At 58.5% G+C, this 23,314-nt stretch overlaps 1 protein-coding gene across 4 annotated transcripts in view; it reads right to left on the reverse strand.

Moving 5' to 3' along the window:
* Positions 1-424: 424 nt before the first annotated feature.
* The window catches only part of IRF2BP2 (interferon regulatory factor 2 binding protein 2), a 28,305-nt gene continuing 5,415 nt past the window's right edge, over positions 425-23,314 (reverse strand). The window contains exons 1-5 of one of the 4 annotated variants that reach the window (XM_045587049.1): positions 6,146-6,603; positions 5,914-6,115; positions 5,110-5,465; positions 4,649-5,079; positions 425-3,652 (exon numbers count right to left, since the gene is read on the reverse strand). In XM_045587049.1, the coding sequence (XP_045443005.1) occupies positions 2,925-3,652; positions 4,649-5,079; positions 5,110-5,465; positions 5,914-6,115; positions 6,146-6,588 (2,160 nt within the window). In that variant the 5' untranslated portion in view covers positions 6,589-6,603 and the 3' untranslated portion in view covers positions 425-2,924. Of the gene's footprint in view, positions 3,653-4,648; positions 5,785-5,913; positions 6,116-6,145; positions 6,604-23,314 lie in introns of those variants that run through there. The other 3 variants (XM_045587051.1, XM_036453397.2, XM_045587050.1) reach the window with 3 other exon arrangements.

A 23,314-nucleotide genomic window follows, 5' to 3' on the forward strand; every position in this document is an offset into this window, starting at 1 on the left:
GGAAGAGTACACACGCACTTCGGTTTGACAGGAGTTGCATCACAGAGAGGAAAAAAGGTAATAATATCACCTTCAACGTCAAAGTCAAGGTTCAAAGGTGGCACACGTTTAAAAATACGCGGTGGCCCGGGAAGGGGTATTGAGGAAAAGCTATAAACCACGGGAACGTTCCCATAACGTTTAACGTGAGGCCACGAAAGGGTACATCTGGGAAATCCTATAAATCAGAAAAGCAAAAAAAAAAGTAAAATAAAATCCCGTAATATTTTGGGTATTCCAAGCACATCTGAAACATTAGAATCTGACATCTGAGTAGCTCGCAGGCATTTTTTTTTTTTTTATCCAGCTGTGGAAAACTAGACTGTCATCAGGTAGAACAACAGATCAGACCCTTGTCCCCGTGTCAACCTTTTTTTTTAATTTCTCACGGAAAGCCAGAAAAATAACCCCTCCGATCAACACTTTCCAGCTGCCAGTCTCCCGCAGAGGCCACCCAGGGGCCAGGCAGACTCATGCAAATCTTATTATTATTTTTTTTAATGGGGCGTCACCTCCATCCAAACACAGCCCCGACAGGCTGCTGGCTGTCTTTCCCCACCCCCACACCCCGTTCACCATCAGCAGGAAAAAAAAAAAAACCACCACAGGCTGTCTTTTCCACAGCTGGATAGACGGACACAGAACAGCAGCAGGACGGTTCTAGAACATTCTAGAACATTCTTCTTTTTTTTTTTTAAGCTTATCTGTGTCGAGATTGCAAACCATAACAGATAGCTCCCACAAATTAGGTCACACGCCGGCTGGAGCGACGTGTACCATCTCTGAGCTCAAACTCCAGCTGGGGATCAAGCGCCCGGGTCCACGTCTATACAACAGGCCACCGTCGTGTGGATTCTTTGCACGCGTCTCTGAGGGACACAGGCTGCCCGCCTGCGGACGTTACATAAGAGAAGCCGGTTGGGTCTGAGTCATAGCTACTCCGACTTGAAGAAGAAAAAAAAAAAAGGAGAAGAAACAAACTTGTTGAGCATGCAAGTCTGCTGGCCGTCTCACAAGGCCTTGGGAAACGAACGAATCTGCACAATAATAGCAAGAAGGGGGCACGCGTTAAAAACGACGGGGGGAAAGAGACTGTATTTGGCGCAGTATCTGTTTTGTTATTTTGTAAGGGTTCCTGATAACCCGACCGTTAAAAAAAAAAAATTTTTTTGTGTGTTGTTTTGTTTTGAGCACTTTCCCAAAGACAGAAAATACATCGACGGAAAAAGAACCCCCAGGGGGTAGCTAGCAACCATGTGCTCCGATGCAGGGAGCAGCCGGGCTGTGGACACACACACCACCACGCGAGGCTGTCAACAGACCTGGAACACGATGATCCAGCCCGACGTCAGGGCCAGCGACACGCACCTGAACATCAAAGGGCCTCTAGGGATGGTGAACACCGCACGAGAGAGAGAGAGAGAAAAACCAGCATCGCTGGGAGACAACTACGTCTACTATTCCCGGGTGATTTGTTGTGTGTGTGTGTGTTTTTTTTAAAAAAAAAGAATCATTTCACGGATGCAAAGTAGTGACGAAAAGAAATTAGTTTACAAAAGGCTCTGGGAGGAGCTGCGAGGAGGGGCCTGCGGGGAAAACATCTGGATGTCCGGGGTTACCCTCCCCCCCTCCCCAGAGGACCGTGTTCTCCTCCACAGGTCAGAGGAAGTGACAGGTCCCCCGCCCCCCGCTGGGCCGTCACCGGGCGCTGGGGCTCCGTCTGCACCAGGGCTGGCTGCAAGAGGCGGGGTTGTGGGTGATGCTATCAACGACAGCTACAGGTGAACGATAATAATAATAATAAAAAAAAAAAAACGCAACAAAACACAACACAGACCAGAAACGAAACCAACCCCTGCCATCATCTCCGAGAGTTCACTGGGACTGGGATCCCTACGGCCACGATTCCCAAGGGCAGAGCTGAGCCCGGGGTGTTTACAAGGAGGCGGTGCCAGGCCCCGGGGGAGATGGCAGTGCCATCTGCACAGCGCCTGCCGCCACCGGCTGTTATGTAACCGACGAGCATGCAGCGTCAGAAACCTCACAACTGATGGCGCGGGCAGCGAGGGAGCCGTGGCCAACGTGGCCTTAAACAATATGGAGAAGGCTCCCTCCAAACCACACCGTCCCCCCCCAAAATCTCTCAGCAGCAACCCCCGACCCCCAGGCAGAGTCCTCAACCCCCAGGCAGAATCCTCAACATCTCAACCAACAACCGAGAACTTGAAAAGCAAAACAAAGACAAGACTCACAACCATCCATCCTCCCCTTTCCTTTCTGGGGGACAGCGGGTTTTTTTGGGGGGCTGCCCAGGGGTGGTGTGCCCGCCTCACAGCGGTGCCATCTCCCTCACTCCCTCTCCTCCTCCCCCCGTCGGCCTCCAGCCTGAGACGGGGGCCAGCCACACGGAATGACAGACAGTAAGGCCAATCTTATGCCGTCAGAGGATGTGTTCGGCTTTTTTTTTTTTTTTCTTTCTTTCCTTTTTAAAGTAAGTGCATCACACATCACGGCTAGAAGCGGTTCTGGGGGGGTGGGGGTTTGCCAAGTGCTCTAACAAAGCAGCGAGAGAGTCACAGCCTACACCGGACGGACGGTCGTCCCTGTCACCGGGATCGGGACGCACAGAGCGCGGCGAGGAACGGTCACGTGAGGAGGAAATGCCTCGAATAAGTACATACCTGTCGTTGTCAAAAAAAAAAAAAAAAAAAAAAAAAATATATATATATATATAGAAACACAATGTATTCCAAAAAAAAAAAAAAGAAATCGGAATTATACACCCATGTTGATGAAGTCTACATTTTCCCCTTGTCTCGGAGAGAGAGACATATATATATGTTTGTATATATATATAGATGGAGAGAGAGACACAGTCCGGGCAGTCACGAGTCCCGCTCCTTCTTCACTTTCACGTCGCCGGCCAGGATGGTGGCGATCTCGCCCTGCATGAAGGCCCAGGGCACGTTGGAGCCCACCAGCGGGCACTTCTCCCCACTGGGGCAGTACACCTCGCCGCTGGCGCCCTGCTGCTTGATGCTCTGTCTGGAGCAGGGGAAGCAGAACTTGTGGGAGGGCACCGAGGGGCACTGCACGAAGTGGGTGTCCTCCAGCCGCTCGTGGCACAGCGTGCAGCACAGCGGGGCGCCGGCCGCCAGCGAGGAGTCCGGGAGGCCGGCGGGGGGCGCGGGCTCCAGGCCGCCCCCGCCCGTGCCCCCCGCCTCCCGGGGGCCCCCCAGCCTTCTCTGGTTCACGGCGGACGGCGAGGGCGGGCTGGTGCTGTTCCGGCGGGCGCTGCTGGAGTGGACCTGGCTGGCATCTTTGGGGGCGTGGCCGCTGGCCCCCGCGTTGTCCGCCACCAGGATGAGGGCGGCCATGGGCGACTGGCCGTTCTGGGCGGCGGCGTCGGGCGGCGTGGTGGTGCGGCTGGAATGGGGCGAGGCGGTGGGGGGCGGCGGGGACACGAAGGAGGAGGAGGAGGAGGTGGAGTTCAGGGGGATCTTGAGCCCGTCCGACGTGGACAGCCACGCCTGGGCCTCGCCGTTGATCTTCGGGGGCCCCACGTCCCCTTCCGGCTCCGGGGAGGGCTTCCTTTTCCTCGCTGTTCTGGCCACTGAAAGCGACCACCAAGTAAAAAAAAGGGGGGAGGGAGAGAGGAGGAGGGGAGAGAGAGAAAAAATAAATAAATGAACACACTCTCCCAAAAGGATCTTTTTTCTGATGCAAAACACGGCTCCCCCAAGCACCTCTACCCTGGGCGAGCCTGCAGCCAAGAAACCATGTGAGTTCCCAGTGCACGTGTGCAACCACACACACACACACACACACACACACAGACATACACACACACAGACAGACATACACACACAGAGACATAGACACACAGAGACATACACACACAGACATACACACACACACACACACACAGACACACACACACACAGACAGACATACACAGAGAGACATACACACACACACACACACACACACACACACACACGCACCCGTAACCGGGGCTGGCTCTGCAGCAGCAGCTCCTTTAAGAAGCCACAGAAAGCCACCAAGGAATGTCTAAATAAGCGGAACTGACATTTAAAAAAGCAATAAGTAAAAAATATTTTAAAGTCTCAAAAAGAAAACCAAAATAAAAAGCCACAGACACTGGCCCATGGGGGGTGCCTGCCTATTTTTACCCAATTGCACGCCTGTCCCCGGTGTGACCTGTGGCCGGGGGGAGGGGGGGGGGTTTGAAGGCTCCCCCTCCTGCCCCCCCCCCCCACCATGCAAAAGGTGCCTGGGGCCCAGCTGCTCCAGGAACCCCGGGGTCAGGCCCGGCCTGACTCATCCCCGTTGTGCTGCTTCAGCACAAGCACAGGGAGCCTCCCTCCCTCCCTCCCTCCCTCCCTCCGCGGGGCCAGCAGGAAGCTGCCTGTTTGTTGTTTCTGGGCTGAGGCTGAGGCTTTGGCGGGGAGGGGGGGTGCAGATGTGAATGCAAAGAGCCTCCCCCCCACTCCACCCCCCTGCGCTGCAGCCCTGGGTCCCCTCCCCCCGGCCCTGCACCCCTAGCCGGGGTCCCCCTCGTTCCCCCTCCCCCACGGCCAACCCCTACCTGCTTTCGACCCGCTGGCCCCGCCGGCCTCGAACCCCAGCAACCTGCCTGCGCTCAGCGGCGGCTCCTTCTTGAACTTGCCCTCGAAGGCGGCCGCGTGGCCGTGCTGGTGCAGCGCCAGCAGCGTGTCCCGCACCGTCTTGGGCCGCGACACCCAGTCCTGGTCCCCGGGGGGGGGCGCGCGGCCCTTGCCCGCTGCTGCAGCCTCGGACCCCAGCTCCGCGGGCCCGGCCCCGGCCCCGGAGGCTCCCAGGCCGTCGGCGGGGCCGCGGTGCGCGGGCGGCGGCGGCGGCGCCTTGTCCTTTGCAGCCGCGGCCTCGCGGGGCTCGTGCTCGCCGGACACGGACGCGGGCCGCTTGTGCACGGCCAGCTCCGCGGCGCCCAGGCCGCCGGCCGCGGGGCCGGACACGGCGACCAGCGCGGCGGAGGCGGCGGCGGCCGCGGCGGCGGCGGCGGAGGCGCGGCCCCCGAGCCCCAGCGCGGCCGCGCCGTTCACCAGCGGCACCAGCGTGGGCGGCGCGGCGTGGCCGCGGCGCGGCGTGGGGCTCTGGCGGCTCAGCTCGGGCGGCTCCTCCAGCTTGGCGAAGCCGTTGGGCACCAGGATGCCGTTCACCGTCCCCGGCGGCGGCGGCGCCAGGCCCGATCGGGAGGCCCCGGAGCCGGCAAAGTCCGCGGGGCCGAGGCCCAGGCGCGGCGGCGGGCGCTCGGCCGCCAGCGGGTAGCGCTCCAGCGCCTGCGGGGCGCGCGCGGCGGCCGCCTCCGGGCCGAGCTGCGGCGGCTGCAGCAGCAGGTCCTTGGCCGACAGCGGCGGCGGCGGCGGCGGCTTGGAGGCGGCGATGGCGGCGGAAGCCGAGGCCCCGGCGGCGGGCACCGGCGCGCCGGGCGGGGAGCGGCCCTCGGGGCAGCAGCCGTGCGCCCGCTTCAGCTGCCGCGCCGCCTCGATGACCAGCTCCACGCGGTCGGCGCCCTCGTAGTTGACGCAGCCGCGGCACACGGGCTCCGTGAAGTCCCAGAGCATGGCCCAGGGCATGCGGGGCAGGTCACACAGGTAGCACGACTGGCGCCGGGACGCGGCCGCCACCGCCACCGCCGCGGCCATGTCCGCGCCGCCGCCGCCCGGGCCCGCGCGCGCCCGCCGGCCCCCCCAACCCCGCGGCTCCCCCACCACCTCCAGCGGCGGCGGCGGCGGCGGCGGCAGGGCCCGCGGGGCGAGCGGCTGCAGGCGCGGCAGCACGGCGCCCCGGCGGCGGGCGCGGGCGCGGGCGGGCGGCGGCGGCGGCGGCGGGCGCGGCGGCCTTGGCGGGGGCTCGGCCGGGGCGGCGGGCCTCCAGACCGGGGCGAAGACGGGCCGCGCGGGCGCGGGCGAGCGCAGCAGGTCGCGGCGGCGGCGGAGTGCGGGGAGGCCTGGGGGCGGGGGCCGGCCGCGGGGGCAGGCTCAGCCCGAGCGGCGAGGCATGCCGCGCCGAGCAGCAGCAGCAGCAGCAGGAGGAGGAGGAGGAGGCGGCGGCGGGCAGGCGGTGCTCCGGGCCCCGGTCGCTGCGCTGCTCCCTCCGCTCCGGGCGTCGCCGCCGCCGCTCTCCAGCGCGCGCTCTCCGCGCTCCGCCCGCCGCTGCGCCGCCGCCGGGGCTGCTGCTGCCGCGCCGCCGCCGCGCCGCCCCACTTCTACGGGCTCGATTCTTCGACAGCCCCGCACGGCGCCTGCGCGGCCCCCTCCCCTCCGCCCGGCGCGCGCCCCGCCCGCCCGCCCGCCCGCCCCGCGCGCCCCCGCGCCCGCCCCGCCCCCGCGCGCAGCCCCAGCGCCGCGGGGAGAACCCGCTCCGCCCGCGCGGGGCTGCGTGTCTCCAGCCGCCGCCAACCTCGATCGCGCTTTCCCCTCCCGGCCCGTTTTTTTTTGGGGGAAACATCATGCTCATCACCCCGCGTTTTAAAAGGGTGGCCATTCTGCGCCCCGGCTGCCCGGAGGCAGCAGCGTGGCGCCCCCGGGGTAGGAGGAGTTGCATTTGGACTGCTGGGTGGTGGTGCTTTACACTCGCATGTGTGTCTCGGGGGTTCGGGGGGGGGGGGACACACGCCGCCGAGCCCCAAGTTTTCTTAACACAGGAAGGAGGATGTCCCCTAGTCTGGGACCTTCCGGAAGGCGGGGGCGCAGGAAGACAGCATTCCGTTGGCCTGGCCCCCCCGAGCGCCGGTGCTCGCGGCGCCAGCGCCGGGCCCCTTATGTAGGTCCCAGGCGGGCGCATGACGTGGGCGCGGGGCCGCCGACTGCGCATGCTCCGCGCGGACGTGACTCGGCGGCGGCGCTGGCGGCGTCCCTGCGCGCACGCACATTCCAGGGACCAGGCGGCGGCCAGCGTGCTGCGTCACGGCGCATGCCCCGCCCCTCGCCACCAAGGCCCCGCCCCCGCCGCCCAGGCCCCGCCCCCTAGCTCTTGCAAGCCCCCGCCCCGCCCTGCTCTGCTCCGCTGGGCCCGCGTGGATGGAGGTGGTTGGGGTGCCCATGCGGGCCGTGGGGTCTGGGGCGGAGCGGATGTGCACACCCCCAGGGCCCAGCTGTAGCCCGTTGGGGTGTCGGCGCCTGCCGTGAACCACTGGCTCACTACACCCCCCCCCCCCCACCCCCCGTTCCCCGCGTCCCCGCCAGGGTTGGCAGCTGCAGCTCTGCTGACCGGGCTGCATGCACCGAGCTCCGGAGTTTCGCCCCTGCCTCGCGGGGAGGAGCTGGCGCGTGCTCCAGTCAATCACTTTGGCGGGTCGTTCCCTCCCTGACTAATAGGCCCAGGCTTAGTCACTCTCGGCTGCTGGAATTCTGACACTTGCAACTCTGCAAGGCCGGCTGGCCTCTGCAGCCGCTTTGGTTGGAAAAAACAGGCCCGCGTGGCTCCCGGGGCCTGGCATGAGCAGAGCGGGTGAGGTGTGGGAAGAACAGGGTGCTAATTATATCATCGCTCCTTCCACCGGATTGGTAGGCGGGGGGAGACAGAGAGAGAGAGAGAGAGATCCTGCTGACGTTTCTCCCCAAGTTGCTGTTGAAAATGGCAGGTTGCTTCAAAGGATTAAGCACCAGGAAGAGGAAAAACACGCTTGGAAAAACAATAGTGCAGGGAGCTGCTTACGGCGCATGAAAAAACCTGTTCGCGGTGGCCCAGGAGACGCAGTGCCAGCCCTAAATGTGTGCAAACTAACGCTGCGCCTCTGCTCTCTCTCCCGGGGATTTCCAGAGAAGGGGGGCCCCCAGAGAGGCCTTCCCCTCCCTTCCAGATCCTGCCCTCTCCTCCTGGCTGGTGGGGGGGGGGGCAGCTGGGGACAGCGTGGGCTTGGGCACGCCTGGTCCCTGCTACGGCACCTCTTTCGGGACCTGTCCCTTTCTTGGCTCACTCTCCTCCACCAAGAGGCATGGCCTCACCCCAGAACCTGGCCCCAGGGGTGAGGGGGGATTTGTAGGGGGCGTGCAACTGCCCAAAGCCGATCAGGCCTAATCTTCCCCTTGCAGGGAGGTGAACCGCTCAGCACCCCAAAGAGCTGGCCCCGCTAGGCAGTGCCCGAAACATGACAGAATGAGGCGTTAGAGCCGTGGCCTTATTTTATGCACCTTGACCTGCGAGCAGCCCTCATACCCTCCAGGGACCCCAAGCCCCATGTGGGAGCAGGGAGAGGCCAGCTCTGCCCTAGAAAGGTGCCGAGGACGGATTTCTGTCCCAACCAACGGCTTCTCTTCTCCGCGTGGAGAGCAGTTCCTTTTTGTCCGACACCCCGTGCCCCCTCCTCCTCCCCCACCCCCGCTCCCCCAATGTCGAAACCGAATCCATGTGACTTCCCTAACGCGGGGCTCTCGGGAACATGGGAAGGCGGGTTTTATGGCGTCCCCGGGCCATAAAAGGATCCGGGATCAAGGGGGTTAAGGCCTGCAGCAGGCCCGACCCCGGGCAGAGCAGCGAGATTGTACGGAGCCTTTTCCTGCTCAGGCCCGGCCTTTCATGTCTGCTCAGCGCGGCTCTGTCATGTGTGCTAAGTAAACACAGCTTTGTTTTCGTCTCCCACCCCCGCCCTCTCTCCCTCCCTCCCTCCTTCCCTCCCAGCTCGGCGGGCCTGGATCCCTTCCAGCGCCTTCTGCAGCACCGCCTCCGCCTCCTCACCTCCCCAGAGCCCAGCGCCGGGGTTTCTGGGGTGAGGCAATGCGTCTGCAATCCGCACACAGACAAGGCGGTAATTGTGATGGCAGCTCGTCATGTGACGGCTTATGAAAGAGGAAGTGGGCACGGTTGAGTCACGTAGGCTCGGCTCTGCCCTCCTCCCGCCCGCCCGAGGCCCCGGGGCCTGGCAGGAGAGAGGATCCTGGTCATGTTTGCCATTCACAGTCAAGGTTGCCAGGGCGGCTGGCTGGCTGCAGCCAGCAAGCTCCCACTGGGTCCTGCGCGGGCAGGCAGGCAGGCAGGCAGAGCAGACACACACACACACACACACACACACACACCCATGCAGGGTGGCAGAGGCAGAGGGTGGAGACCGGCTTTTAACCAGGAGGCTCAGATGCTGCGATGTGACTGGAGCACTAAAGGAAATATCCTATGGGGAGCACTCCCTGCTGGGAGTCGGAGCAGCCGCCCTCGCCCTCGCCAGCTCCGGTGTCTAAGATTTAAAAGAATGCACTCAGAAGTCACGGCCAGGCCGTACAAACAAAAGGGAAGCCATTTGGGATGATCCTGGCCAAGCAGCAGCTCAAAAGCAAGAACAGATCTGACCTCCTCGCTCAGGTTCCCGTGGGCTTCCCCGGTGAGAGCGTCAGATGCCTAAGAACCAAACCTGGCCCAGCCAGTGCGGCTCAGTGGTTGAGCGTCGGCCTAGGAACCAGGGGGTCACGGTTCGACTCCCGGTCAGGGCACAGGCCCGGGTTGTGGGCTCCATCCCCAGGGTGGGGCGGCATGCAGCAGGCAGCCGATGCAGGATTCTCTCTCATCTTGGCTGTTTCTCTCTCTCTCTCTCTCCCTTCCTCTCTGAAATCCATAAAAATAAAAATAAAAGTAGAACTTTTAAAAAGGTACGAGAGCCTTCTTCTAAGCAATAGCGGCGTTTTCTGAGACAATTCCACTGTTTTCCAAACTGCAAGTTCGCTGTGTTAGAAATACTTTCCCCTCGTTTGACCTCTCCCTGCAGCCTGCCTCCCGAGCACACAGAAAGCATTGGGCTATTTAAATAATTTTTCTTTTCTTTTTAAATCCTGACCCACAGATATTTTCCCATTGGTTTTCAGAGAGAGGGAAAGAGAGAGGGAAAGACAGAGAGAAACATCCATGTGGGAGAGACACGTGGATTGGTTGCCTCCTGCATGTACACCGACCAGGGCCCTGAGCCGGGGAGGAGCCTGCAACCCGGGACCCTTTAGTCCCCGGGCCGAAGCTCTATCCATTGAGCCACACTAGCTAGGGCTGCATTGGGATATCAAAGAGACCTGTGCACGTGGAGCAGATAAAGGCTCTGTGGAGGGTCTAAGAATCAGGGCAAATAGCCCCGACCGGTGTGGCTTAGTGGGTAGAGCGTCGACCTGCAGGCTGAAGGGTCCCGGGTTCGATTCCGGTCAAGGGCATGTATCATACCTTGGCTGCGGGCACGTCCCCAGTGGGGGGTGTGCAGGAGGCAGCTGATGGATGTTTCTCTCTCATGGATGTTTCTAGCTCTCTATCCCTCTCCTTTCGTCTCTGTAAAAAAAAATCAGTAAAATAAAAAATAAAATAAAAAGAATCAGGGCCAGTAGAATCGCAGGAGCGCCAGCCTCCGTGCACACAGGACTCCGCGGGAGGGAAACGTGGGGTCTCGATGTAGGTTACCTACTTTCCTGCGTCAGATCCTAAAGAGCGGAGTGAAAACGGCAGACTGAGGAGAGATGGAGGGCACACAGGCGCTCGGCCTGCGAGGGAGCGAGCGGAGACCGCGAAGGGAGGGAGCAGCCGCCCGGGGCCAGGATCCTCCTCCCTGCCTGCCTGCCTGCGTGGAAAGAGCCGCCAACAGGCAATTCCCTGGCAGAAGGAGGGCTTAGCTTCTACTGACGACGCTCAGCACGGTCCCGCCAAAGGAAGAGAGAGGCTGACAAAGCGGTGGACGGACTTCCCGGAGAATATTAAAAGGGTAAACCTTCTCCCATCGGCTTACTTACACATGGAACTCTCCCACACCGACGTTCACTAGGGAGGGGACGGGGTAAAAATGAGAAGACGTCACAATTCTAAAAGGTTAGGGATAACGGGACGCCTTGGTTTATTTGACTATGGATGTTTCAAGAAGATACTTCAAGCATACCTTCTCTCATCTTGTCATCCTTTTTAAAACGGAGGTATCTATTGTATAATAATAAAAGCCTAATATGCTAATTAGACCAGACAGCCGAACGACCTTCTGGATATCATTCTGGTCATCTTTCCTGATGAAGCAGCAGCAGCGGGGGCCGAGGCAGAGGCGGTGAGGGGTGATCAGGCAGGCAGGTGAGCAGTTAGGGGTGATCAGGCAGGCAGGCGAGCAGTTAGGGGCCATCAGGCAGGCAGGTGAGTGGTTAGGAGCCAGGGATCCCGGATTTTGGGGTCCCCGGATTGCAAGAGAGTGCAGGCCAGGCCGAGGAAACCCCTCTATACACACACACACACACACACACACACACACACACACACACCATGCACAAATTGCATGCACCGGGCCTCCAGTCAAAAGATAAGTGATTTGCACCCACGGTGAGGGTCAGACCTGCAATCCAAGAGTGAGCACGGCTGTCTAACTCCATGGTCTAGATCCTATCCATCATTCTCTCCCATCATGGATGTTTCTCTCTCCCTCTTCGTTCCTCTCTGATCAGTAAATATACACTTAAAAAAAAAAATACAACAAGGACTTTGCCTTGAGACAAAGAAAACATGCAGCCAAAACCGGTTTGGCTCAGTGGTAGAGCATCGGTCTTCGGACTGAAAGGTCCCTGGTTCGATTCCGGCCAAGGGCATGTACCTTGGTTGTGGGTACATCCCTGGTGGGGGGTGTGCAGGAGGCGGCTGGTCGATGTTTCTCTCTCATCGACGTTTCTGGCTCTCTATCTCTCTCTCTCTTCCTCTCTGTAAAAAAAAAAATCAATAATAAAATATATTAAAGAAAAAAAAAAGAAAGAAAACATGCAAACAAGAGCTAGAACTCAGGTTTCCCAAACTCCTAGCTCCGTTTTCTGCTCAGGTCCTCTTTCACACCCTGTGCACAGTGCATTGAATCTTTTAAGAGAGGAAGGGAGAGGGATAGAGAGCTAGAAACATCGATGAGAGAGAAACATCCACCAGCTACCTCCTGCACACCCCCTACCAGGGATTGTGCCCGCAACCAAGGTCCATGCCCTTGACCTGAATCAAACCCGGGACCCTCCAGTCTGCAGGCCGACGCTCTATCCACTGAGCCACACCGGTTTCGGCTAGATTTTTTTTTTTTTTTTTTTTAATGCTTCCATCATGGCGCATCCATGCTGGCATTCGAGGAGAAGCCAATAAAACCGCCAGCCCAGGGAAGAAAGTCCGTTGCTCCCTTCCAGCTCCCCACCCTCCGGCGGTAAAGTTTAACTGACTCCCTGGCAGCGGTTCAGCTGCCCCGTTGTTTACGAGGCAGGAACGGCCGCCTCGGTGCAGAAGGAGGGGCGCAGGCTGTGTTGTTTCACACAGGGGGGCGAAGTCGAAGGTCGCACGGAGCTAACCATTAGCCAGAAATACAGCCCGTCACCCGCCCCATCCAGAGCACCTGCGCTTTTTAGTGAGGGTGGGGAGGGGCCACCGCCTGCTCAGGGATATTCATTTTTTCTTTCCTTTTTAAAATATATTTTATTGATTTTTTTACAGAGAGGGGTAGAGAGTTAGAAACATCGATGAGAGAGAAACATCGATCAGCTGTCTCTTGCACCACCCGCCACTGGGGATGTGCCTGCCACCAAGGTATATGTCCTTGACCGGAATCGAACCAGGGTCCCTTCAGTCTGCAGGCCGACGCTCTATCCACTGAGCCAAACCGGTTTCAGCTCTCTCTCTTTAAAAAAAAAAAAAAAAAAAAAAAAAAAAATATATATATATATATATATATATATATATATATTTTTTTTTTTTTTTTTTTTTTTTTTTGATTTCAGAGAAGAGAGAGGGAGAGAGAAAGAGTCTCATCAAGGATGAGAGAGAACCATGGATCGGCTGCCTCCTGCACGCCTCACACTGGGGATGGCGCCCGCAACCCGGGCCTGTGCCCTGACCGGAAATCGAACCCTGACCTCCTGGTTCAGAGACCGACGCTCCACCACTGAGCCACACCGGCTGGGCAGACCCCTTTACTGGTGCATTATACTGGGCATCGCTTTTCCCTGGCAGATTCTTGTTGTGTGGGGGTGATCAGAAGGGATTGGGGCACAACAGCCAAAGGGGACTGCTGGGGACAGGAGTGGGAGGTGGCGGGAAGCTTGGCTCCATCCCTAGTGTGGGGCGTGCAGGAGGCAGCCAGTCCATGATTCTCTCTCATCACAGATGTTTCTCTCTCTCTCTCTTCCTCTTCCTCTCCCTTTTTCTCTCTGAAATCAATAAAATATTCAGCCCGGCCGGCGTGGCTCAGCGGCTGAGCGTCGACCTCGGAACCAGGAGGTGAGGGTTCGATACCCGGTCAGGGCACAGGCCCGGGTTTCGGGCTCCATCCCCAGTGAGGGGCGTGCAGGAGGCGGCCGGTCCACGATTCTCTCTCATCCTTGATGTTTCTCTCTCTGTCTCCCTCCCCCTTCCTCTCTGACATCAATAACAATATATTAAAAGAAGAAATAAGCCCACCCAAAGGGAAATGACCCACAGGGCAGCCTGCGAGCCTGAATCCCAGGGCACCAGAGCCTGGGTTAGACTCTGGATGCATGGACCTTGGCCCCCGGCACACACTCTCCGGAGCCGCTGAGAGCGATGACCCGGCCACCGCCTCGGCCACTGGCCTCAAAACAGCATCTGGGGCGGGACGGACGGACGGGCGGTGAAAACAGCCCCAACCCCGAGCGCACAGATGGACAAGGACAAACAAGGTTCAGAGGTCACCGGCTAATCAGAGCAAATAAGGGGGCGGCGGATCCCAGTTTTTGGACAGAAAACGGTTGTTCCGTTTCCCTGCTTTGGGATGGGGGGGGGGGGGGGGACACACACACACACACGTCTGAATCATCACGGAAAACGCACGCCAATAAGAACCTTGTTGCTCCCTGGCCGGTGTTGCTCAGTGATTAGAGAGTCAGCCCAGGGACCCGAGAGTCTTGGGTTTGATTCCGGTCTAGAGCATGAGCTGCCTGGTTTGAGGTTAGGGCATTTACATCGATCTCTCCCCATCCAATGTCACTTCCAAAATAACGGAAGGAAAGGAATATTTGATCTCCCCCCCCCATGTTAATTCTCTATAAGTAAGCATTGCTGTAACTACTTATTGAGAGAAGTCAAGAGGCAGTTACTCAGAATATCTTAGAGAACACTTCATAAAGCCTGTCATTCACCACAGGTTTATAAAGAAAAAATACTAGTAAGTGTCTCTAGAATATTTAAATAGCGTTAGGTTGTTGTTGTTTTTTTGTTGTTGTTTTTTTAATGTAACTAGACTTAGCCAGTTTGGCTCAGTGGATAGCTTGTGGGCCAAAAGGGTCCCGGGTTCGATTCAGGTCAAGGGCATGCATGGACCTCCATTGTGGGCCCTGGTCGAGGTGCGTGCAGGAGACAACCAGTCACATCGATATTTCTCTCTGTCTTTCCCTCTCCCTTCCACTCTCTCTAAAATCAATGGGGAAATGTCTTTCGGTGAGGATATTAAAAATTTAAAAAATGTAAGCAATGTCTACTTTTTTTTTTTTTAATCCCCACCCAAGGGTATTTTTATTACCGTTTATGTTTGGGTTCTGTTTTCCCTCCGGGGACCTCCAAGGCAACCAATGCATACATATCTATCTATCCTAATGAAAGGGTAATATGCTAATTAGATCAGTCATCCTTCTGGACAAGCCATGGCAGTGGCTCAGGTAGAGGAGGCGGTGAGAGGCTGGTCTGGCCCAGTGGATAGAGCGTCAGCCTGCAGACAGAAGGGTCCCGGGTTCGATGCTGCTCCAGGGCACGTATCCGTTGGCCTTCCTTGTAGGAGGCAACCAATTGATGTGCCTCTTTCACATCGATGTTTCTGTCTCTCCCCCTCCCTTAAAAAAAAAGAAAAATCAACAGATCAATGGAAAAATATTCTCCATTGAGGATTAACCAAAGAAGAAGAAGGAGGAGAAGGAGGAGGAGGAGGAGGAGGAGTCTGCCTCAGGGGCCATCTGCTATCGGGGTTCCCCCCCCCCCCCCTCGGCTAACGGGTCACAGATGTAATCGAGGCAAGGCCGACCTTCCAGGATTTCCTGGCTGCCGGCAGCGAGGGTGAGCAGTTAGTCACCGGCCAGCGTGACCTTCAGCGCTGGAGGCCCTGATTTATGACTCAGTTCCGAGTCCTCCTCCGGGTGTCCTCTGACCAGCGGATTGCTGCTGGGCCGGCCTTCCAGAAAGATCCACAGATCCGCGCGCTGGCCCCTGGGCCCCGGGAGGCCTGGGCATGTTGGCCACCACACATAGAGCAGCCACGTGGGACGCCCTGCAGCCAGCAAGCCTGCCCCGCGTTCGAGATCGCCCCGGGGAGAGGAGGGGGTGTTCACCCCGGCTCTGGGGCTAGTCGTGTGCAAATATTTTCAGGGACATTTCAGCCCTCCTTCATCTTTCCCGCAGTGAACATGGGCAGGGGAAGCCGGCCATCGGCAAATATTTGGCCAAAAAAAAAAAAGAGAAAAAAAAAAAAAAGAGAAAAAAAAAAAAAGAAAGAAAAAAAATGCCACTCCCTGGAAAGGATCCGCAAGCACGGCAGCTGAGGTGTTCTGATCCTGTGGCTTGATATTTGTTTAATCAACTCAACGACCCCTAACTGGTGTGGCTCAGTGGATAGAGCGTCGGCCTGCAGACTGAAGGGTCCCAGGTTCGATTCCGGCCAAGGGCATGTACAGGAGGCACCTGATTGATGCTTTTCTCTCATGGATGTTTCTCACTCTCTCTCTCCCTTTCTCTCTGTAAAAGGTCAATAAAATATATTTAAAAATAATAAACAATATATGACCTTTATTTATTTTTTTTGCTCTTGTTTTTAAAATATATTTCTGTTGATGTCAGAGAGGAAGGGAGAAGGAGAGAGAGAGAAAGAAACATCCACAGTGAGAGAGAATCATGTATCGGCTGCCTCCTGCACACCCCCCACACTGGGATCTGCAACCTGGGCATGAGCCCTGACTGGGAATCCAACCCTGACCTCCTGGTTCCTAGGTGTATGCTCAACTACTGGGCCACCCCTTCTGGGTCCCTTTGTTCCTTTAAAGATACTAAAGCTGGGGGTGGGGTGGGGGGGAAATACCCACAGCCACTGCCAGCCCCAGGGGGTAGTCCAGCCCAGCGCCCTGAGGTCACAGCTCCCAGCGGATCTGCCTGGAGTCTGGTCCCCACCCCCCCACCCCCCCCACCGCACTGCCTGGAGCTACACCGACTGTTTGGCAAAAAGAGGACCCTCAGGGCCTGGGTGTGGAGAAGGTGATGTGTCGCCCTGGGGGGCTGTTGGGGACGGAGGCCAGGGCCTGGGGGAACAGGGCCCTGGGGGTATGGGACCAGGCCCCATTCCCAATCGGAGGGTGTTTAGCCTGAGGACAGCATTTTTTCGATCCAGGAAAAAAAAAAAAAAAAATCCCACTGCGGTTTCCCGCCCTCTGCCGCCCCCTGTAATCACCGCCTGTGAGAGAGAGAGAGAAAGAGAGAGAGAGAGAGAGAGAGAGAGAGAGAGAGAGAGAGAGAGAGAGAGAGAGAGAGTCTCACCCTTTTCCCATAAAACCGACCGGGAGGATGTGGGGCAGACATTCTTGGTTTCTTTCCTCCCCACCGCGTCTGTCTGCCCCCCTGACCCCAGCAGGGCTGCTCCTCCGGGCAGGCCAGGGTGCCCACCGTCTGTCCCCCGCCCGCCCTCGGCCGCCCCCTCCCTCCCCGGGCAGACGTCCTCCGCCAGCTCAGCAGCCCCGGGCTCAGGAGCGGCCTGGTTGCTGGCAGCAGCGGGGAGCTCACCACTTCCTCCTGCAGGCACCCCCACATTCCTGCAGTTCCTCCTGGGCGCTTCCCTTCTCCCGAGACACACGCTGAATTCACACACACACACACACACACACACACACACCCCAGCAGCTGGGCTCGGTGGCCTGGTGTGAGCGGGAAGTCACTTCGCACCTGCCCTGCGTACGCCTTCCGAAGCCATGTCTCCGTGGGAGCCCGCCACCCTCTCCGCCCCACATCCTGCGAGGGACTCCTCAGGTTTTGTTTTTGTTTTTGTTTTTGTTTTAAAAAATAATGTTTATTGATTTCAGAAAGGAAGGGAGCCCTAGCCGGTGTGGCTCAGTGGATAGAGCGTCGGCCCGCGGACTGAAGGGTCCCAGGTTCGATTCCCGGTCAAGGGCTCATGCCCAGGCTGCGGGCTCCATCCTCCGTGTGGGGCGTGCAGGAGGCAGCCGATCCGTGATTCTCTTTCAGCATGGATGTTTCTCTCTCTCTCTCTTCCTCTCTGAAATCAATAAAAGTATATTTAAAAAAAAAAAAAAAGAAAGAAAGAAAGAAAAAAGGAAAGAGGGAGGGTGGGAGGGTGGGAGGGAGGGAGAGAGAGAGAGAAACATCCATGATGAGAGAGAATCGTTGATCGGCTGCCTCTTGCACGCCCCACCATGGGGATCAAGCCTGCAACCTGGTCCTGCGCCCTTGACCGGAATCAGACCTGGGACCCTTCCGTCTACAGGCCGACGCTCTACCCACTGAGCAACATCAGTTGGGGCTGCTGCCTCTTTACACACACACACACACACACACACACACACTGATTGATGTCAGAAAGGAAGGAAGGAGAGCGAGAGAAACATCCACGCCGAGAGAGACTCCTGGATGGGCTGCCTCCTGCAGGCCCCGCACTGGGGCGTGGGGCCAGCACCCGGTCTGTGATCCGGCTGCTTCCGGAGGCGGGTTTCCTCCCGGCAGGCTGGCTCGCACCGCGGCTCGGTGTGCGGGTGAGGGATCCATCCTCTCTCCTCCTCCCCGTCAGGCCGGGGGCGGTGAGCAGCGCCTGAGTCAGAGGCCCGGCTTCTCCTGATCCGCCTGCCGCTGGCTGACTCACCGCGGAGCGCGGACCAGTCACCTCCCCGTCTCGGCCCCCGAGGCCGCCGGCTTCCCGGCGAGAAAGGACGCCTGGACGGCACACGGCGATGTCCCCTTCCCGGGGAGCAACGCCGAATCCGTCCGACTGTCACTTTAAAAAAATAATAATAATAATAATAATAAATATATATGTTTATATTAATATATATATAATTCTCTATTGATGTCAGAGAGGAAGGGAGGAGAGAGAGGTAGAAACGTCCATGATGAGAGAGAATCGTGGACCGGCTGCCTCCTGCACGCCTCACACCGAGGATGGAGCCTGCAACCCGGGCCTGTGCTCTTGGCTGGAATCGAACCGGGGACCCTTCAGTCCGCAGGCCGACGCTCTGTCCACTGAGCCAAGGCGGCCGGGGCTGACTGTCACTTTGGAGAGCGAAGGGGGTGTCCCTGACCGAGCCGGACAGGCTCCCCCAGGTCTGTCCCTGCAGGAGAGCAGGAGGGACAGACCTGTTGTCCCCCTAGCCGGGCAGCCGAGGGGACCCCGGGCTGTGCCTGTGACGACGGGAGCCCATGAGGCGGGGACACGCTGGGCAGCGAACCCACCACCTGGGCCCGCGCCACGACCTGGAATCGAGCCGTGACCTCCTGGTTCCTAGGGAGACGCTCTAACCAGTGAGCAACACGGTCACGGCCCAGTCTGAACCACGTGGGTGTGCTGTCTGGGTCCCCTCGGCCCTGAGCTGCGTCCCAGGTGGCCTGGGGAGGCCCTGCGAGGGGGAGGGAAGCGTGGCAGCCGCTCAGATGCGTTGGAGGGAGTCACCGACTCGACGCCCCTTCTAGTTCCTCCAGGATGGGGTGACACCTGAGAGCCCAGCTGGGGGGCCCAGGCCGTCCGATCTGTGTGCAACAGGGAGGATGACAGCCCCCCCACAGCCCCCCCTGATGGGCACCAGAGGCCCCAACGCTGTCCAGAGCCCCAGGTCTGAGCCTGGGAATGAGCCCGTCGCCACGGCCCGGCCACGCCTCCCGTCCCGGCCACGGCCTTGGGGCGGGGAGTGTCCCGTGGACATCCCCTCACGCCCACGGGGGTGAGTCAGGTGTCACCCTGTGCCCGGGGCGGGGGCGGGCGCTCTCACGCCGGGCGCTGCTCCGTGTGCGCTGCCAGAGCCCTGTGACTCAGCCAGCTGCCACGTCACTCGTACCCGGACGGACGGCCCAGGGGTCCGGCCGCCTGTCACGGCCGAGCCGGTTCGGCAGAGACGGGCGGAGGCCTAGGGGAGCGTGGGTCCCGGTCCTGCCGGCAGCGAGGGGCGCGGCAGGGCACCCACAGACCTCCGCTCTGGCCCCCGTAAGCCAGCGGCTCATACTGGGCGGGAGGACCAGGAGGGCACAGGGTAGTCCAATGGGCAGCTCACAGGGAACGAACCAATCATTCTCAATCTGATGATCCAAACATTCTCTATTTGATGATCCAAGCAATCTCAGTCTGATCTAGAGCTAGAAACATCAATGAGATGTCCTACTGGGGATGTGCCCGCAACCAAGGTACAAACCTGGGACCCTTGAGTCTGCAGGCCGACTCTCTATCCACTGAGCCACACAGCCAGGACCTGGCTACACCTGGATGGACCCACCTGACCCCAAAGCCACTCTGTTACCCACCATACCCACTGCCTGGGTCCCTGTTCTGCAAATATATATATATATATATATATATATATATATATATATATATATATATTTTTTTTTAGAGAAGAAGGAAGAGGGAAAGAGAGAGAGAGAGAGAGAGAGAGAGAGAGAGAGAGAGAGAGAGAGAGAGAGAGAGAAACATTAATGACGAGAGAGAACCATGGATCAGCCGCCTTCTGCACGCCCCGCACTGGGGGGGGTGGGATGGGGGATGGAACCCGCCACCCAGGCATGTTTCCTCCTGGTTCCTAGGTCGGCGATCACCACTGAGCCACACCAGCCGGGCTTGGAAGGCTTAGCAGCAGTGGAGGCTCTATTTCCCATGGTGCCCTGGACACGCCCGTGACAGAGGGGGTATCTGCTGCCACAGGGACTTCTGGGACGAGCTGCAGGGCCTGCCCGTCTGGCCCGCCGTGTCCGGTCACCGCGCACTCCTGTGCTCACCGCCCCGCGGTGCTGAGAGGTGCACTCCCTCGCACACACGCCCGTGTCCTCGGGGGAGCCCGTGGATCTGCCCTCGGCGGGGCGGCGCCAACGAACTTGACGGGGCTGCAGCCCGTCCATTGGCAGCCCCTCCTGGAGGGATGGTGTCATTTCTCCCCCCGGCTGTCAGGGCGAGCCGCCGCGATCGATCGATCGATCGATCGATCGGGGACCTTATCAGCCCCATCTCCCCAGACCCAGCCACTCCCTGAGCAGACTCGGGCCGGTCCTGTGAGAAATCCTTTTTCTTTTTTACGTTAAAAGAGAATGCATTTTCCCATTAACTTTTTAGAGAGAGTGGGAGAGAGAGGGGCAGAGAGAAACATCGACGTGAGAGAAACACAGCCAGGGCCAGGACAGGGGAGGAGCCTGCGACTGAGGTATGGGCATTTGACCGGAATCGAATCCAGGACTCTTCCGTCACCAGGCGGACGCTCTATCCACTGAGCCACACTGGTGAGGGCCTACGTCACATGTGTCAAACACAAGGCCCGCGGGCCAAATCCGTCCCGCCAGGCCTTGCAATGTGGCCCGCACCGCGCTGTCATCACTGCACTCCGCTGCGTTTCCATCACAATGACAGTTTATGACTGTTCAGTAAACCATTCGGCCCGCGATTTAGGCTGGATTTTAGATTTTGGCCCCTTCTCTGATTGAGTTCGACACCCCTAGCCTACGTCCTTTCCTTTTGCCAAGAGTTCTGTTGTTCTTTTCTTGCGTGAGAACGGTGACCCAGTTACGGCTTCGAATGATCCTTCCACACCCTCTGGATGTCTGTGTGCTCTGTCCAGCTGCATTTATGGTCTGGGTTTTAAAAATACATATATATATATATATATATATATATATTTTTTTAATATATTTTTATTGATTTTTTATAGAGAGGAAGGGAGAGGGAGAGAGAGCTAGAAACATCGATGAGAGAGAAACATCCAACAGCTGCCTCCTGCACACTCCCTACCGAGGATGTGCCCACAACCAAGGTCCATGCCCTTGACCGGAATCGAACCTGGGACCCTTCAGTCTGCAGGCCGATGCTCTATCCACTGAGCCAAACCGGTTTCAGCACAAAATACATATATTTTAAAATTGATTTCAGAGAGGCAGGGAGAGATAGGAACATCCACGATGAGAGAGAACCGTGGATCGGCTGCCTCTCGCACGCCCCACACTGGGGATCGAGCCTGCCACCCTGGCCTGTGCCCTGCCCGGGAATCGAACCCTGACCTCCTGGTTCCTAGGTCGCTGCTCAACCCCTGAGCCAGGCCGGCCGGGCCTTGTACAGACACGTGGGGAGGGCAGGAGGGCTCGGCCTCCGGAAGCTCAGCCGGGAGCCGCCATCCCGGCGCCCACGCTCGCCCGGGACCACCGATGCCCAGGCAGGTGGCAGAGCCAGGCCCCCAGGCAAGCAAGCTGGGACAGGACCCTCCCGCGCCAGCCCCGTTTCCGGGCAGACCACCCGCGGCGCCCGGCGCAGCCCGCATACCTGCTGGGTCTCTCCTCTTGATGTGGCTTCTCGGCGCTCTAATTAGTGGGTCCCGGAGAGCCGGTTCCCGAAGGAGGCTGGGGCCGAGCCAGGCCCTCCTATAGCACACCGGCTGGCCTTACCAGGGGCGCCAGGAAAAGGGGTTCTGCCCAGTGGGAGGGCCCCCTCTGCCTCCCGTCTGTACAGTGGCCTTGAGACCGTGGTCTATGACCCCATTCCACCTTGACTGGTTTTAAAATATATTTCTTTTATATATACACCGTATTTTTCGGACCATAAGACGCACTTTTTTCCCCCCAGAAGTGGGGGGGAAAAGTCCCTGCGTCTTATGGTCCAAATATAGCCTACACATATACTTTTAAAAAAAAGTTTTTTTACTTGCCCGGCTCTGTGTGGTCTCTGTGTGCTTGCCCGGCTCTAAAATGGTTCTAAATGCTGCTGTTTACTTTACAGGGTTGTTTACATGTGTTTATGACTGTGATGTTGGGTTTTAATGCACATAAAATATTTTAGGACACTATTTGTTTCAGAATCTTTTTTTCTTCATTTCCCTTCTCTAAAAAAACTGGTGCGCGTCTTATGGTCCGAAAAATACGATATATATATATATATATATATATATATATATATATATATATATACACACACACACACACACACACACACACACACAAACACACATATCTATCTATCTATCTATCTATCTATCTATATATTATTGATTTTTTTACAGGGAGGAAGAGGAAGGAAGAGGGAGAGAGAGGTAGAAGCATCGATGAGAGAGAAACATCCACCAGCTGCCTCCTGCACACCCTCACCTGGGGACGTGCCCGCCACCAAGGTACATGCCCTGGGCCGGAATCGAACCCGGGACCCTTCAGTCCGCAGGCCGACGCGCTATCCACTGAGCCACACCGGTGTTGGCTCGGGGGCCGTTGTTGTTGTTTTTTTGCAGCCACTTTTTTTTTTTTTTGGCAAACGGACCGCACGGCCGTCCAATCCAGACATCCACGGGGGCCCGGGGCGCGATGGCGGCGTGTCAGGCCCATACACTCGGCCCGTGGTTCTTCGGGCGTGAGCCTGGCACCTCTCTGGATCCGCCCGAGAGGCTTTGAAAAGCCCAAACAAACCATAAGGAAATCCTGCCCCGGGAACAAAAGGCGCGGACGCTAAGCAAAGGCAGGCACGGCCATTGTCTGGCCGGCCAGGATGTGAGCCGCTGCCTGGGAGAGAGATAACGCCGACGGGGCGCCCCCATGGCAGGGCCGGGCCGTGGAAACAGGACAGAAAAGGGGGAGGAAGCGGGACTCATGTGCTTTGGGGGAGCAGGCGGGGGAGGGGGCTGAGGGGAGGGGGTGAGGGGAGGGGGAAGAGGGGGGATCAGAAGAGCACCCCCCGCCCACCCCCTGCACTCACAGACATGGAGACGCGGGGTCCCCCCCCCCCGCCCCCCCGGACAGAGTTGACATTTTCAGGAAAAGCACAAGGTCTGGAGAGAGAAGGCAAAGGAAGGGGCTTTCCGTCCAGCCAGAGGGGACCAGGGCGGGTGTGTGGTCATACACATGTTTTTCCTTTTTCCCCTTTCGGTTCAGGACAAAGGAAACCCAGGCCCGTCCGTCTCGTGAATGGGGTGGGCGAGCCTTTCGCCTGCTTTTTCGCTCTGCGGTGGAGCGGCGTCGGCCTAGGAACCAGGGGGTCCGGGTTCGATCCCGAGTCAGGGCGCAGGCCCGGGTGGCGGGCTCCATCCCCAGTGCGGGGCGAGCAGGAGGCAGCCGGTCCGTGACCCTCTCTCATCATGGACGTCTC

This window comes from Pipistrellus kuhlii, unplaced genomic scaffold (assembly GCF_014108245.1).
Source record: "Pipistrellus kuhlii isolate mPipKuh1 unplaced genomic scaffold, mPipKuh1.p scaffold_m20_p_25, whole genome shotgun sequence".
NCBI classification, from domain to species: domain Eukaryota; kingdom Metazoa; phylum Chordata; class Mammalia; order Chiroptera; family Vespertilionidae; genus Pipistrellus; species Pipistrellus kuhlii.